Source organism: Hemiscyllium ocellatum, chromosome 11, assembly GCF_020745735.1.
Source record: "Hemiscyllium ocellatum isolate sHemOce1 chromosome 11, sHemOce1.pat.X.cur, whole genome shotgun sequence".
Classification (NCBI taxonomy): domain Eukaryota; kingdom Metazoa; phylum Chordata; class Chondrichthyes; order Orectolobiformes; family Hemiscylliidae; genus Hemiscyllium; species Hemiscyllium ocellatum.
The window spans coordinates 40,750,133-40,762,654 of record NC_083411.1 but is presented as its reverse complement, the minus strand read 5'-3'; the positions used below and the strand labels follow the sequence as shown (position 1 = coordinate 40,762,654).

Below are 12,522 nucleotides of genomic sequence, written 5' to 3'. Positions count from 1 at the left end.
GGGTTGGGATATCTGGGTGGCATGGACAAGGTGGATTGAAGGATCTGTTTCCATGCTGTATATCTCTATGACTCTAAGTAAAAAGCATCGAAGTGTTCAATCAGGCTAAATGGACCACTTTTATTTCAATGTATGGGGAAGTCATGTAAACTGCTGACAAAAACAGTCTGCTTGAAACATTCAGTCCCTCGAGCATCAACGCTCAGGATGCACCATCTACAAGATATACTGTGCTGAACTAACTCAAAGTAGAACTAACCGCACCTTCCAAACCTGCGATCAAGGGCAGTCCTAAAAACAAGAGCAACAGCTACATTGGATCGCCACACACTATGCTGACTTCAAAATACATGTCAATTGGGAAAGAGGGAATAGCCTTTTAAAGAGATGTGATATCTTCCCTTTCTTTTTATTTTCCTGCAGTATATTGGCAATGAGCTCCACTGCAAACTGGGACATTGATAAATCAGTGCATCTCCCATATATGGCAGTGGTGGAATGGGAGTTTATGAATCAAGCTTTTAATGCAACGGGGAGGGATACAAATCAGCAAATACTTTTAAAGAGATTTAGTAAAGCCATTCAAAGTTACAAAGTATGACAAACCACACCTTGGAAGCCAAAGCAGTAATGGGACAAGAAGCCATGATAGGTGATTTTCAGGCCAGACATGGACAGATCAGAATGGAGCCCACAGAGCAGTTCACCCTGCTGGACAGCATGGAGGAACGGTGGAGAAGCTTGGTATTGTCAAGCATGGAAGACAGCAAGGAGTGAGAGGGATCACTTGTCCTCAGTGATACCTGATATCACAGTCTTTCAGTTGTGTCTTTCAAACCAAAGTGATTAAAACACCGAGTTTCGGAAAAGAGACACATGGCTCGGACAATAACATTTAAGAGAGGAAAGTAGGACTGGAGATTGCCTGGCAGCTTTAAGAGCAGAATGGGGAAGGACTCCTTTTCTTTAAAAGAGAGGAGTGATGACTTAATTGATTCAAAGGAGTGCAGCATAAAGTGAGGAGAGAGAATAGTTGATAAGATGACAGCCAGCAAGCTATGTTGGTGTTCAGTCAGCAGATTAATGGGAATAGGGTAGATGCAATTCAGTTAACTGTATTGTCAATTGTCTAGGATTTCATACTTTGCACTCACCTGCTGGCTTTGCATTAAATGAGAAGCCCTGCGTTGTGGAAGCTGTTGTGTTGGCACATGATGCCACTGTAGATGAGCCAAAAGTAAAACCTGAAAGAGGCAAAAAGCACAGTGTAAGAACAGTGATCCTGTGACATTCTTGGCAGGGAAACGCAAGATTGATTTATAGCTTGCATTCCTCACCAGAAACACCACCTTCACAAAGAAACAGACTTCATATTATAATTAAAACAAAATAAAGAATGGCAGTTGGAAATCTGAACAAAAACAAACTCAGGTCTGCTAGCAACTGTGGAAAGAAAAAAAATGTTGACATCTTGAATCTAGTAACTCTTCTTCAGAACTATTAGTGCTAGGAAAAGGTGAAGAATATTCTCAAGATGAGTGTGCGTGGTGTTGGTAAGCAAATGGATGGATACAGAGCCCAGACAGACAAAAAAAAAATGGATAATGGTAAGATAGGGAGAAAGAAAAACTGACAACAGGGACAATAAGTGGCCAAACATGGGTATGCTGTACTGAAAGCAGCCCATGTCATGAAAGGGCCAGGGTGGAGGGTGGGAAAAGAACATAGAGGAAGTTGTTCAGGTTCTAAAGGCTGCAGGGTACCCCAAGCAAAAAATGTGACGCTGCTCTTCCAGCATGGGCTGAGCCTTGCTGGAGCACTGCAGCAGGCCCAAAGCAAACATGTTGGCCAGGGAACACAATTGCATATTGAAGTGGAAGGTAACAAGAAGCTTGGGGTAATTTGTGTGGACAGAACGAAGGTGTCCTGCACAGCGATTGCCCATTCTGCATTTTGTCCACCCAAGGTAAATGAGACCTGATCCAGTGAAGTACAGGTATACTGCTGCTTCACCTGGAAGATGAATCTGGAGTCTTGGTTAGCAAAGAGAGAGGAATTAAACAGGCAGATGTAATAGGTGTGATTGCATGGAAAGGTGCCATGAAGGTGTGGGGAAGTGTTTGGAGCAGAGGAGTGGACCAACGTCTCCCAGAGAAATTGACCCCTGTGGAAGACTGAAATGGGAGGGGAGGGGAATGTGTCTGGTAATGGTACACCCTGAAAGTGTTGGAAATAGTGGCTAGTGACCCTTTGGATGAAGATTCTGGCAGGTTGGGAACTCAGGACCAAGGGAACATTATTGGTGCTGTGCAAATGAGAAAAGAAAAGGGCAGAAATGCAAGAAATTGTTGGACAGCCTTATTGACCACAGATGCAGAGAATCTTCAGTGGAGGTAAAAAACAGATATTTCTGATGCTTCCCTGAAGATGGTGGCACCATCAGAATAGATGCAACAGTGACAGAGGAACTGGGAGAATGGAACAGAATCCTACAGGAAGCAGGTTGAGGATGCATAATCAAGGTAATAGTCAACCATAGGAGTCAGTGGGTTCGTGGTAAATGTCGGTGGCCTGTTTATTCCCAGAAATGAAAACAGAAAATGTTGAGAAAGGGCAGAAAGGGGTTAGAGATGCACCAAGTGAAAGTGAGAACAGAGTGGAAATTGGAAAGAAAATTGATAACCTTTTCCAATTCTGATGAAGAGGGGGAAGTAAATCCAATGATGTTGTCAATGTACTGGTGAGAAGGGCCCAAGCAGGATTGGAATATGGGATAGTCCATGTTCCTCTCAAAGAGGCAGGAATAACAGGATCCACGGTCTTGGGCCTGATCCACTGTGGCCACACCACTGAGCTGAAGAAAGTGAGAGGAGTTAAAAGTTGTTCAAAATGAGGCCAATTTCAGCCAGGTGGAGGGTAGTGCTGATGGTTCAGGCTTTCTTTGTAGAAAACAACAGAGACCACTGAGGCCATCCTGATTTTTTTGGGGGGGGGAGTGGTGGGGGTAAAGGGATTGCATGTCTTGTGGTCTGTGTTCAGGTGAAGCTGCTGCTTGCACGCGAACTAGAAATTCGCAAACTGATATAAAGAAGTGATATATGAAGAATTGCAGATCTAAGTTGGAAGGGACTGGACAAGAGGAGAAAAAAATTAAGTCAAGGTTGGAAGAAATGAGTTATATGGGGCAGGAGCAGACAGAAACTATGGGTCTGCATAGGGAGTCCCGTTGTGGATTTTGCGAAGGTGGAGAAGTAGAGAGGCTATGGAACAATGAGCTTGGGGGCAATAGTGGAAGGATAGTAGCTGATGAAAGGAGATTAGCAATCATCGTGGACATAATAGCCTAGTGTTTGATGATGGGGTCATGGTCCAGCAGAGATAGGAAGAGATGTCTGAGAGCTAACCTTCAGACTCCACAGTATAGAGATCAGCACACCAGATAACAGCATCACCTTTATTCAAGTTTCGATTCAAAGAGCATCTGAGAGCATGGTGCACAATTAGTTCAGAGGGAGATAGGTTGGAATGGGTGGAGGCATTGCAGAGGAATTTAAAGACCACTGATGTCATAAACAGTTCTCAATGAACAGTTCAAGTACAGGAGAAATACAACAGGGAGGGATGCAGGTGAGAGTGTTGGAGGCAGTTGAAGGGGTCTGTGGGATGGAGAGATTTCGGTTATCCGAAGAAATGGCACAAAGGCAGAGGAAGAAGAACTCAATATCATGTCGTGGCTGAAATTTGTGGAGGTGGGGACACAGATGGACAAAACTAAGATCTTTGCTGATTACAGAATGTTCAACATCAGACAACGGAATGTCAGAGCGGATACCATATATGTTAAGACATGGGATTAGGAAAAAGGATGGAGTGAGAAAGAGGGAATTCCAGAGGGGCATATGTACCATTGAGTCATTGAAGTGTGCGTTCCTTAATGTTAAGAAAAATATTTTATTGTTAGAATATTGAATGAAGCGGAACTGGGGTCAAGGGCAATTCTGAGACAGCATGCTATGCAGCAGAGACAGCAACACTGCAGCCAGTCCAGCCAACTATAGCAAAATTTTAGATTACTTAGTGTGGAAACAGACCCTTCGGCCCAACAAGTCCACACCGACCCACCGAAGCGCAATCCACCCAGACCCATTTCCCTATGTTCACCCCTGCCCCTAACACTACGGGCAATTTAACATGGCCAATTCACCTAACCTGCACATTTTTGGACTGTGGGAAGAAACCGGAGCACCTGGAGGAAACCCACGCAGGCACGGGGAAAATATGCAAACTCCACACACAATCAGTCACCTGAGGTGGGGAATTGAACCCGGGTCTCTAGAGCTGTGAGGCAGCAGTGCTAACCACTGTGCCACCATGCAGGCCGGATAGGAAGTCAGCACAAGGACATCAAAATGTCTGTCCAATTGTTTCTTTGTCTCTTTCGGCTCTATCCCCATCTATCGTTTACTCCATTCCCCTTTCCTGCAAATGCATCTTTTACATATAAACCAACATTTTCCAAGCTACCATCAATTCTGATGAAGGGTCATTTGACCTGAAATGTTAACTCTGATTTCTCTCCACAGATGCTGCCAAACCTGCAGAGCTATTCCAGCAATTTATGTTTTTATATCAGAATGGTGTGATGGGAAATGTTATTATGTTCAAGTACAGAAAATCCTCAAGTACACCTTTCCAAACGTGGCTGGAATGCAGAAAGCAGTTTCAGTGATCAAATAGAAGAATGCAGGATGGGCATTCATCTGGTAATAGGGACACTGATGAAGGGCTTTTGCCCGAATTTTCCTACTCCTCGGATGCTGCCTGACCGGCTGTGCTTTACCAGCACCTTTAATCTAGACTGATTTCTAGCATCTGCAGTCCTCATTTTTGCCATAGGGACACTGAATCAACCAGAGCAATAGAACCATTTCACAACACTAAAGTTATACTTATTTAAATGCAACTGTATCTAACACTCATTAGTACGACATGCTAAGCAAGAGAAAAAGGCAGCAGTGGATTCTACTTAGATTTAAAATGCTGAGTATGCCAATACTTAACAGTGGTGTCAATACTTATTGAAAAATAAACACAGACTATGGTATCTGGAGAAAGGGGAAGCTGCAACTCAGTTGCAAGGGCATCGGTCACTTATGCATGCTTATGCTAAGCTCAGGTTTATTGATGCGGTTGTCATACATCTGGACTAGTAACTCTAAAATCCCAAGTTCAAATCTCACCTCAATAACTTGGGATTTCATTAACCTACCAAATCACAAGCTGATGTCAGGCAAGGCTGAGGAAACTATTTCCCCTCAGGCTGTACCATTGCTGAACAACATAGTGTGATCAACTGTTTAAAAACAAAACTAACAGCAGACAACTTATTGTCTCCTTCCCAGGGAATTTGAACTGCTGCCAGGTTTTGGTATGAAGCAAAGAGCATCAACACAGCACAACTAATGGAGAAGCTTCAGGTTAATTGTGCACCCACCTGTAGACTGCGCACCCAGAGAGAGTGGTGCCACCGGTTTGGGAGCTGCTGTAGTTGCTGGCGTGCCAAAGCTAAAGCCAGTAAGAGTGGGTGTTCCATTTGTAGCTGCACCAAAGGTAAATCCACCAGCTGCTGTAGTCTGGGTCGGGGCAGCCAGGGTAGAGGTGAATCCAAACCCAGTAGAAGATGTTGACTGAGCCGTGGTACAGGTACCCAGGCCGAAACCTCCCACAGCTGGCTGTGCTGGATTGGTGCCGAAACTGAAGCCTGTTGGTGCCGTGGTCTGCGCTACCGATCCAGAGGACAGGGGTGGACAAGTTGTGGTGGTGCTGGTAGCAGGAGCACTACCGAAGGAGAAGCCAGAGACAGGATTGCATCCTGTGCCACCAAACCCTAAACTTGGCTTGTTCGCTCTGCAGAGGAAATATAAAATTCAATTATAAGGCTGGTATGCCTACGTGAAACCCAACCCACACCATAAATAAACCAGGCCCTGCCAATCCTGGAATAGGCATTGAACCAGGAATAAACCAGGCTGAACCTATCTTGGAGTATACAATGAACCAGAAATAAGCCTGTCTCTCCTGTGATGTATTAGACAAGGAAAAATAATCCAGAGATTTTCCAAAGCAGACTTGACCTGGGGTTGAATCTTCATCATGACAGATGGTGGGAACTTGAACTGATTACTCTCTCAGACCCCAGCCTCACCAAACTGACTGATAAACCTGTTCTACCTATCCTGGATCTACAGTGAACAAAATCAATGTTAAAGACCAACATGATTTCTGACAGATGTTACATAGTAAGTAACAGAAGGGAATCTCAAAATCTAAGAAGCAATTTGGGATCAAAAAGGTAAGCTGTGCTTTGCTGGGTAACATGCGAGTTTTGGGGGGGGGGGGGGGGGGGAAACAGTGGCCAGATTATCTGTGAGCATTACCAACTGACCTGTATAAAGGGGATGTGTTTGCTTTGTTCGGGGCCTCTGACTCGACTTGACACACCTGCGAAGAGGGTCAATGGGGTCACCTAGTTTGTGCAGGCTTTAACAAACGTTAATAGTTTGCAGAAGTTTGTGCGTGCGAATTACATCTCGTGTGTGAAACCTTAGGAAAAGAACCTAACACTGGAGAATTGCAAACATTATGATCTTGGTGAAAAGGTTGAACCCAACAACTGGAGACTAGTCATTTTAACTTTGCTGGTAGTAAACACAGACAAATAAGTCACCAAGACAACTCTGGGCTTTATTAAACATTTACTTCCCCAACGTCTCAGATTTGGCCTTCGCAGCTGTCTGCACTGGAGAATTCCACAGATTCACTACCCTCCAAAGGAAGAAATTTTTTCCATCTAAGACCCAAATAGTCTACACAGTCTTCTGAGATTGTGCCCTGATTCGACGCTCCCCAGCCAAGGAAAACAATCTCCCTGCATGGATACTAATCCAGATCCATTGTAAGTTTGTCTGTTTCAATCAGTCCTCTCCTAGCCCTCTAAACTTGTGAATTCAGGCCCAGTCAAATCAGTCTCTCCTCACAGGACAGTCCTACTATCCCTGTTATCAGCCTATTTAATGTTCTCCCTGGCACATAGATCCTTTCTTGGATAGGGAGGACAATGCTTCGCACAATACTCCAAATATGGTTTCCAAAGCCCTATATAACTACAGTGAAGTCATTCCCGCTTCTAAGCTCAAATCCTAGATTAGATTAGATTACTTACAGTGTGGAAACAGGCCCTTCGGCCCAACAAGTCCACACTGACCCACCGAAGCGCAATCCACCCAGACCCATTCTCCTACGTTCACCCCTGCACCTAACACTACGGGCAATTTAGCTTGGCCAATTCACCTAACCTGCACATTTTTGGACTGTGGGAGGAAACTGGAGCACCCGGAGGAAACCTATGCAGACACGGGGAGAATGTGCAAACTCCACACAGACAGTCACCTGAGGCAGCAGTGCTAACCACTGTGCCCACCGTGCCGTTCCTCTTGCAGTAAAGGCCAAAATTCCATTTTCTTTTCATTGCTCACTGTACCCACCTACCTACCAGTGTGCAAGGGCACCCAGATCCCTTTGTACATTTACATTTCCCAATAATACTGTGCCTTTTGTTTTCCACACAGTTATATAACTTCACATTTAACCCCGTTGCCCTGCATCTGTTGTGTTTGCCCACTCAGCAGGGCTTTGAACTAATTTTAAATTACCGAATCAATTGACAGTTGACTGAGTGGCATGAAACAGAATAATGTTTAATGGAAGGTTTTTTTGGTCTGGACTAAGAGGAAGAACTCTCCAGAGATTGTTCTTCGGACTTTTTATTTGCTTGACCATCTTGCAATGACAGAATCAAAATACAATGTCAGTGATGGCATTACCATCACTGAAAGCTCCATCAACATCCTGGGGTTTCCAATGACCAGAAACTGAAATACACAACCCACAGTTATTTACAGAGGTAACTCAATTATCCGAAGTCCATAATTGACAGATTTTCATTCAGATAATTGATTATTCCGTTAACTGATTTGACCGTAAACAAAGAAAGCCGCACTGCTCATAACTGCATTAAAAAGCATGTTTACAGAGTTTTTATTTCATTCAATCACTAAAATTTGTACAAACACTAGGTAGCGCTTAAAAATTCATGTCATGACATTTTACAAATCAGATCAGTTTTTCAGTACCTGTACAGTAAGTAGAAGTGAGGTGGAGGTCGGTTATTATTTCCAAAGAAAAGACCCAGCCACTTGCTTGAGGTGCTACTGTCTCTTTTTTTGTGAACAATAACATTTGCCAAAGATGCATCAACTTAATAGCATAAATTTCATCTTGTGCTTCGTACTGCTCCATGAAAAGTCGCAAACTGTCAATAGCTTCGTTAATAGGACTGGTGATGGTTTTGGTATCAGATTTTCCTGAGTACCCGTGCCATCCGTACATTCCTGCTGTTCTGTGACTATGTTGACGATCTGAATGTCGCCGAGAGTGCCCCTGTTCCAATGTTGTTGCTTGGGTGAACTGTGACATCGATCTCAGTCTCTACAAAGTCCCCTAAACCCAGCTGTCTGCAGTTTTTGGTTATATCCATGGTTAGCCTTTGTTCTGGACGGATTTCCTCTTCACTGGCACAGCTCCCAACACACAAGCCATTGTACTAACACTCTGCGATTGTTGATGGCTTCATGCGGTCCCAAGATTCAGCCATCATGAACAGAGTGTCTTTGATTGTGAATGCCTTCATAATTTCCTGCAGTCCTTTCTCTGCATTGTCTTCACCCAGGACGGCACGCAACATGTTACGGTGGTAATTTTTTTTCATAATCAAGTGGCTGTAACCTTGAAGTGGTGTTGGGTGGTAAAAACAAACATTTGATAGCTCGGTCTACTGATTCTAACTGGCTGCCTTTCACAGTTGACAACAAGCAGAAGGGCACGTTGCTCGAGTCCGGCACTTGTCAAATGTGATGACAGCAGGTACAAAATCTTCATGGAACCAGGATGAGAAAAGTTGACATGTCACCCATGCCTCATTTTGTGTTTTGTACTTCATGGGAAACGAGGTCTTGTCACAGTTCTTGAAGCAACATGGATTAGCATATTGCCAAATGCAGACAAGCAGTAATTTGAGTGCCGGTGACATTAACACAAGGGAAAATCGTGATGCAATCCTTCTGCACTTTTTGTACTGACACCTGCTTTTCTGTGGTGGATGCAAGTATTTTATCTAGCACTGCACGGCAAAACAATTGACTTTCATCACCATTGTACAATTGCTCAGGTTCACACTTTGCTCTCCAAGAATGCCTAATTGCCTAAAGCTGTGACGATGTTTGAAGCGCTGTAACCAGCCCAATGATATGCTGTGATCAGACTCACCAGTGCGGAGTCGTTCATGGAAACGGACAGCCTTTTCTAGTTTCATCAGGCCAGACACAGGAATTCCCTTTTCACGCTGCTGTGAAAACCACAAAAAATACAACTTGGTTGAGTTGGTCATTCTTTGCTGGCTTCATGGATTTTCTTTTTAGAGCATTCACTGTGTCATTTTGGATGATGAATTTCTCAATCTCCAGTCTTGCTTTCCTGATGTCGGACACTGTTGTACTCCCGTGCAATCTTCGATGCCTTTTCACCATGATCCAGACACTAAAATCTCACTTTTCGGTTCAATTGTCACTGTGGTGTGCTTTCTCTTCACAGATATGGTAAGTACATACAACAAGCACAATCAGTTAGACCAGATATAAACTCAGAAAGAAGTTATAGAGGAAATGAAGACAGTGGATTTTGTCATGCATTTTAAAGCCTTCAGCATGTCAGTCATTTTTGTGTTAAAATTCCTTCAACAATGCCGTGGGTGGCACGGTGGCACAGTGGTTAGCACTGTTGCCTCACAGCGCCAGAGACCCGGGTTCAGTTCCCGCCTTAGGCGACTGACTGTGTGGAACCCGCACGTTCTCCCCATGTCTGCGTGGGTTTCCTCCGGGTGCTCCGGTTTCCTCCCACAATCCAAAGATGTGCGGGTCAGGTGAATTGGCCATTCTAAATTGCCCGTAGTGTTGGGTTGCGCTTCAGCGGGTCGGTGTGGACTTGTTGGTCCGAAGGGCCTGTTTCCACACTGTAAGTAGTGGGTTGACCAGTGTCATTACCACCTTTGCTGCAACACTTGCACATCGTCTTCAGTGCAAGTACCTCCCTGTATTCTTCAGTTAAACTAAAGACATGATCGTTCCAACATTGTCGGTTAAAATTATTTTAACACTGCTACAATTGACTGACAGATTGTTGCAACAGTGTCTTTGATGCAACATTTGTAGATGATCTTCAGTGCAGATAACTGAGATTCACCCTGTATTGTTAACAAAAGATGCGATGGTGACACCATTACCACTTTGTTGTAACAGTTTCACAGGACCTTCAGATTCTGTTTGGATAATCCGAGTTTCAGATAATTGATATTCAGATAATCAAGGCTACAAGAGCAGGTCACTTGCTAATTCTGCACAGCCTGTCCATCATCCACAAGGCAGTCAGAAGTGCGACTGAATCCTCCCCATTTGCCTAGAGGTTTGCAGCTCCAACAATACTGAAGCAGCTTGATGGCATCCTGGAGGAAACTACCTGCTTGACTGGTACCACAACCATAAACACAAACGCCCTCTACCATTGATACACAGTGGCAGCAGTCTGTAAGATGCACTGCAATAAGTCACTAAGGTTCCAAACCTACGACCTCTACATCCTAGAAGGACAGTGAGGAACAGGTACATACAAACACTTTCACCTGCAGTTTCCCTCCAAGTCACTCAGAATTTTGTCTAAGAACTATATTGCCATTCCTTCACTGTTGCTGAATAGAAATCCTAGAACTCACTCCATAACAGCATCATAGATGCCCAACTCACCAAGGACTGCAAAGATTCAAGGCAGCTCAACACCAAACGGCAGCATGGTGGCAGTGGTTAGCACTGCTGCCTTCCAGCGACAGAGACCCAGGTTCAATTCCCACCTCAGGCAACTGTGTGTGGAGTTTGCACATTCTCCCCATGTCTGAGTGGGTTTCCTCCGGGTGCTCTGGTTTCCTCCCACAGTCCAAAAATGTGCAGGTTAGGTGAATTGGCCAAGCTAAATTGCCCATAGTGTTAGATGTAGGGAATGGATCTGGGTGGGTTGCTCTTCGGAGGGTCGGTGTGGACTTGTTGGGCCGAAGGGCCTGTTTCCACATTGTAAGTAATCTAATCAAATTCAACTAATGAAGGTCAAAATATTGGTGGACTTACAAGCAATACTCACATCCAAGTAGGATACGTTGACAAATTACTGAAAATTGTCTCTATTCTTTCTTTCTGCCAACATTTTCTATTGAGTTCAACATTTCTATCCACTCCCTTCAGGCCACTTAGCCACCCCAGGTCCAGTCTATGGACTGAATATTAATGTGTCGACACAAACTGTGACCTACCCAAGAGAGAAGCCTCCAGTAGTGGAGGTTGTTGCTGGCTGTGTCGGCAGGCAGAATCCAGTGGATGATGTGACTCCAGTGGTTGGAGTACTGAATGAAAACAGACCAGCACTGGGTGCTGAAGTCGCCGTGGCTGTGACCTGCTGTGGTGTTCCAAAACCAAAGGGTCCTTGGGAGGCTGCAGTGGTACTGCCAAAAGAGAAGGCACTCCCTGTTCCTGCACCAGTCTTGGGAGCAGTGAAGGGAAAGCTGCTGCCTCCACCTGGATTCGCAAAGTTGAAACTCATTTTGTAATCTGGAAGGAAATGGAAATCAGTTTACTGGTTGCAACTGTTATGCTTTGCGCACAATCAAGCAAGGAACTTCACACAACCTCCTCCTTGCCTTGCTCTCACGTGCAAAAAAAACGTCACTCCCTCATCCCCCCACCTCACCCTCAACCACCCCACCTCACAAACCTCTCACTCAACCACCCCACCTCACCATCATCCCCCCAGCTCACTCGCCTCTCCCTCACCACCCCTCCCCCGCGCCTCCCCTTCACCCCACCACCTCGCGCGCCTCCCCTTCACCCCACCACCACCTCGCGCACCTCCCCTTCAAACCCCACCTCCCGCGCCTCCCCTTCACCCCCCCACCCCTCGCGCCTCTCCTTGACCCCCGCATCTCATGTACCCCTCCCTCACTCCACCTCACACGTCTGTCCCGCGTGCGCCTCTCCTTCACCCCACCGCTTCACGCGCATCTCCTTCACCCCACCACACGCGCCTGCTTCACCCCACCACCTCATGCACCCCTTCCTCACTCCACCTCACACGCCTGTCCCTCGCATGCCTCTCCTTCGCCCCCCCAACCTCACGCGCCCCGCCCTCGCACCCCCCAACCTCACGCGCCCCGCCCTCGTCCCCCCAACCTCACGCGCCCCGCCCTCGTCCCCCCCAATCACGCGCCCCCCCCACCTCGCGCCCCGCCCTCGCCCCCCCCCACCTCACGCCCCGCCCTCGCCCCAACCTCACGCGCCCCGCCCTCGCCCCAACCTCACGTGCCCCGCC

The 12,522-nt window shown here is 45.9% G+C and overlaps 1 protein-coding gene across 1 annotated transcript in view; it reads right to left on the bottom strand.

The window, feature by feature from the left end:
* nup62l (nucleoporin 62 like) overlaps positions 1–12,522 on the bottom strand; it is a 139,302-nt gene that overhangs the window by 35,488 nt on the left and 91,292 nt on the right. Inside the window, exons 2-4 of the mRNA XM_060832148.1 lie at positions 11,471–11,765; positions 5,495–5,907; positions 1,155–1,244 (exon numbers count right to left, since the gene is read on the bottom strand). Of these exons, the coding sequence (XP_060688131.1) occupies positions 1,155–1,244; positions 5,495–5,907; positions 11,471–11,757 (790 nt within the window). The 5' untranslated portion in view covers positions 11,758–11,765. The remainder of the gene's footprint in view (positions 1–1,154; positions 1,245–5,494; positions 5,908–11,470; positions 11,766–12,522) is intronic.